General features: G+C 39.4%; 1 protein-coding gene across 2 annotated transcripts in view; it reads left to right on the forward strand.

The window, feature by feature from the left end:
* LOC138003546 (guanylate-binding protein 7-like) overlaps positions 1-5,000 on the forward strand; it is a 21,796-nt gene that overhangs the window by 7,974 nt on the left and 8,822 nt on the right. For both annotated transcript variants that reach the window (XM_068849673.1, XM_068849670.1), the window contains 4 exons: positions 1,108-1,265; positions 2,957-3,129; positions 3,321-3,510; positions 4,572-4,839. In XM_068849673.1, coding sequence (XP_068705774.1) covers positions 1,108-1,265; positions 2,957-3,129; positions 3,321-3,510; positions 4,572-4,839 — 789 coding nt within the window. The remainder of the gene's footprint in view (positions 1-1,107; positions 1,266-2,956; positions 3,130-3,320; positions 3,511-4,571; positions 4,840-5,000) is intronic.

Raw genomic sequence — 5,000 nt, forward strand, 5'->3', positions numbered from 1 at the left:
TTCTCTGTCTTTGTTGAACCCATAAGTTACCAGAGAAGGTTCCATTTGGTTTCAGTGTTCTACATAACAGCACACTTGGTAAAATATTAGAAATACAGCTCCCTTTGATTTCGGCTCGACGGGCGATAGATTGTTGTCGAAGTCCATTACTCGTCGCTTTTAAGATTCCAGGTGTTTGTATTTCACCGCCTGCCTAGTTTATCCAACTGACTTTCCATTATTGAGCTCCATAAGGGTATATTTTGTTTAAGGATCCACTAAAACGCCATTCGCGTTACATGACTTTCAACGTCATTGCAGGCTAAGTTAATGATTCTACTGTGTCCATCAGAGAAATCTACGCATTTCCACTACCCTCTCGCGGATCCTAAGAAAATACGCGCAGAAGGTTCTATGCACAAAGACACCACTTACCAGGGGAGTGACAGGCAAGACTTTTACTGACACGGAAAATAAAACGGAAAAATCTACACATTTTCCCACTGGGATTGCCATACGGCAACCCAGTAATATTTAGGGTGGCTTAGCGGTTATCAACCGTGCCTTCCACCTCTGCGACCCGGGTTCAATCCTGGCCTCAAGCTAGTATGTGAGCTGAGTTTCAGTCGATATCAATCTGGACTCCGGGGATTTTCTCCGGGTAGTTCGATTTTCCTCCCTCATCAAGATAGACTCTCAGTTAATAAGATCCGGGGGGGATACACTCGAAAGGGATAACCTCTGGTATCTCTCCCTTTCATTGTATTAAAAATGAACAAGGTTTCGTTTTTTTTCTTTCTTTCTTAAGACATATCTTACAACTGCTGGCTTAAAGTCATATTTAAACAACAGCCGTCAATGTTAATTAATCACTTTCCAGAAATTGGTTACTTACCCTAATTATGGCGAAAACCGATTAAATGACAAAGATAATGAAGAACAACATATAGCATAAAGCTCCGGACATGTGGTGGGCTAATTGTTATCGTTTTCGTTAAATATCACGAAGGTCCATCACATCTATCTTTGAGTCAACAAATGCCACCAAATAAGTTTTTTCCTTGTTCGGATGTAGTTTGCAACAACGGATTTCTGGGCTCCATTCATGAACTCCTCATTTGATTGCAGGTCCCGTGTGTGTAGTGTCCATTGCCGGTCCTTGTAGAAAAGGGAAATCGTACATCTTAGGTAAAGTGTTTGATCAGGGAGAGGTTTTTCCTCTCGGACATGAACTTGATCCCGAGACCATGGGAATTTGGATGTGGATTGTACCGAAGAAATTCCAGGTTAGTAGCGGCATTCAATGGTTTCCTAATTTCCTTCTCCAGGAACTTTGCATAGGCTGCTGCGAGAGTTCATTGTGGGCTTGTTTGCGTAGCAGTAAAACCAATTATTAATTTTACTCATTTTCAACCACAGACGCGTACAAATCGAGAGAACAATCTTCAGGATAATGCATGGATCCCTTGGCTCCGTTTTCCCTTTGTTCTTTTCAGGGGAATATATTACATAACACTTGATTATTATTAACAGTTTGAAAAGTTGGATAGCGAAATGTCCTTCAAACTTGAAATTCGTCCCAGCCGAGTCGCGGTACACTTTCAAACAAACTTGACACAACATCTCTAACGTCCAATATGGGACATCTTGGTTTGCAATGTGATTTGTCAGACGACTGACATAAAAGAAAGCCATCAAAACTGATCTGTGTTTATTGAGGATCTCTCTTTCTCCGAGACACCCATCTCTTCCTAACAAGACTTCTAATTCTACTCGAGGCTCTTGGCAACTAACTAGACAGTTAATGGGTAATTTTCACCAGTACCATAAAGGGAAGTCTATTGTACAATGCCACACTGGTATCTCTAGAGAACTAGATTAAATCTTTTTTGCACGAGGAAAACTTACCGAGAGAAAAATAAGCATGTTATTTACCAGTCTCTCGGGTGTATGTGATATACTCACTAAGTACCAACGTCGATCAATCAATCAATCAATCAATCCATCAATCTATCAATCCATAATCAACCGTCTATTTATCCGTCCATGTACCGAATTGAATCTACTCAAGAGTCAATCAACAGATCGATCAATCACAATCAATTAAGCAATCAAACATTCTGTAGAATAAAATTACATTTAAGGTGGCTCAGACCAGTCTCAACACTTTTAAGAGACCTTGTTATCAGAAGGATTGACACTACAACACTTTATCACGTAACAGCAATGTTATAGTACCATGTAAAACAACAATTATCGCTGAACAAGATGCAGTCATTTTTGTGACGTAACCAGTTACCATGGTAATAGGAAAGCCTTGCAAAAACATCCTATATTTTGGCTTTAGCTGCTCATATCTCAAAAATGAAGGAGGTGACCCCAATTTTTTATTGCACAAAAGTGATCAGCAGGCCAAGATGGAACTCTCTGCCATTTTCAAAAAAATTCCGTGGTGTGGATTTAGAGCTATCTCAAATTTCCAATTATTTAAGGTGGCTCTGAATCTGCCCAGAGAATTTTTTTTGAACTTTGCAGAAAGTTTCATTCTGGCATGTTGATTACATTACAGAAATTGAGATATGAGCAGCTAAACCAAGATATGGGGTGCTTTTTCAGGGCTTTCCTGTTGCCATGGTAACGTTTTACGTCACAAAAATAACCGACTCTTTTTCAGGAATAATTGGTGTTTAACATGGTACCATGACCTTGCTGTTAAGGGATGAAGTGTTGTAGTGTCAATCTTTCTATATAAGAACGTTTCTTTCAAGTGTTGAAACTGGTTTGAGCAACCTTTATAGAAGCCATCTTTTCGGATAGTTGGTGGTTGAATACCTTTTGTTTTCTCTGTTTTAAATCAGTCAGCAATTCTCTAAATGAGAACACCTTGCTATACACTAATCGCACTTGAGAATAAAAACAAGAACACAAATTAATCTCGGCAACCAAACAAAAATTAGAAACAAGTGTAATTTTCTAGGATGCCAATGGCCAGGAATTCACTGTGGTGCTACTGGATTCCGAAGGAATCGACGCTGTGACTGGTGAAAGCTTAGACGATCATTGCATATTTACTTTGACCATCCTTCTCGCTTCAGTTCTGATTTACAATTCGGCTGGAGTCCCCACCAGGACTGATCTTGATGGACTGGAGTATCCTTTTCCACTAACAACTATGATTTTTTTCCTCGTCGTTTCTCTCTCGCTCTCTCCTATTAGCCACTTTTTTTGTGAGCCTTGAGCTTGGTTTGACTTTTAACAGTTAGAAAACGAAAATTCCCTGAAGGTTCCATCCTCTCTTACTCAAATTATCAATTGTTTATAGATTCTTTAAATGCTAAAAGTTATATTGTCAAGCTCTCACAGCGAATTCAAATGTGCTCCGGCGATCAAACGGCTAGTGAAGTCGAAAGTTCATTGGAAAACGTAAAGGTCTTCCACAAGACGTTTCCCTACTTTATCTGGTTGTTGAGGGATGTGGTGTTAACCCTTCCGAAAGGCTGCCACACCATCAAGGATTATTTCCTTACAAGGGTAAGATCAGTAGAGAGTTATTACGTGCTAAAATTAGTACTGCTGCAACCAAAGCAGCAACATACAAGAATTTTCCACCGTGCTTTTCTCGTACACTGAACTTGCACCTACAACACTTCAATTGCGATGTTTCTCGTGACGTCACCCATTGTTATAAATATGCTAACCTGAACCTAATTGGCTGTTGAAACAATGACTTCTTTTGTTCCGTGGTTAGCAAAATTGAATATCAAAAGAAATAGGACATCAATTTTTGTAAACAAGAATATTGCTATTTCTTAATTGCTCTTCCAAAACAAATCACTCACATACAGTGTAACAAACCAGCAAATTAATGCACTTTTGGCACAAATTAACGTAACTGTTTGCGTTTTAAATCGACATACTCTTGTAATTTAAAGATTATTTCTATGTTGATGACTTCCAAACTTAATGATTCGGGAAAAACTAAAATATGACGAAATAACAGTTCTTCAGCTTTCGTCTTGCATGAATTTATTTATCCCATTGACACCCGGGGGTGAGACTTAACAGATTTTACTCTAACTGTCGCGTATGACTTTTCCAAATAAAACCTTCCTTTATTCCTTTATTCACGAATAAAGTTGTCTAACACTTTCTGGCAGAGTTAAAAGATATCGCAGCTATTCATTCAGTAAAAGTATCTAACTCCTTAGGAACGTTGCTTTGGTAACAGCGATGTGATGTCGTTTGTGACATTAACCCCACATTCAATGATTCCCATTCATTGCTCGGCCGCAAGCTACACCACGGCGCTTTTTCCGTCTTTCAAAAGCCATGCACAAGGCAAGTGTTGCGAAAACATCAGCAAAATGGGGTGTTTTAAATAGTTACCTATCTTGATGGAAACCACTGATTTTTTTGACCATGCCAAGTACGTGGCCAAGTCAAAATGAATTTTCCAAGTGGTCTATATGTCAGTGGCACTCCTCATGACAAAACGCTGCTGGCATTGTTGGAACAAATTGGTTCAACAGTCTGAGGTGGATAGTAAGACTGACAAATATTGTTATGAAAAGAAGTTTAATTTGAACTCTCAGGTCTTCAAGGCCAGTCCATCACCTCGGAGTAGCAATACCGCTAAGGACGTTGCAGAGAGCATTCTAAGATACTTTCCTGGTTTTGACGCCTTCAAGTTGCCACCTCCGTCAGCCAACCCTGATGTGGTAGCAAACCTCAACCGGGATGAAGTACACGAGGAAATTAACGAATCATTCTTTCGTGGAGTTGACGAGTTTAAAATGGTTCTAAAGTCTAAACTGGCTCCCAAACACAGCTTTAACGATGCAGAACTTGTTACAGGAGAAGGTACGGTAGACCGCAGACAATCCGTTTTTTTTAGTAGGGAAACGTCACTTCAAATTGTAACTTCGCACTATCTTAAGCTTTTCGCGATTTTTCCATCTCGTTTACGTCGTACAATGTTAGCGAAGTATCGTAAAAATATATTCATTTGGTACGAGCGGTTT

The sequence above is a fragment of the Montipora foliosa genome, chromosome 1, assembly GCF_036669935.1.
Source record: "Montipora foliosa isolate CH-2021 chromosome 1, ASM3666993v2, whole genome shotgun sequence".
Lineage (NCBI taxonomy): Eukaryota > Metazoa > Cnidaria > Anthozoa > Scleractinia > Acroporidae > Montipora > Montipora foliosa.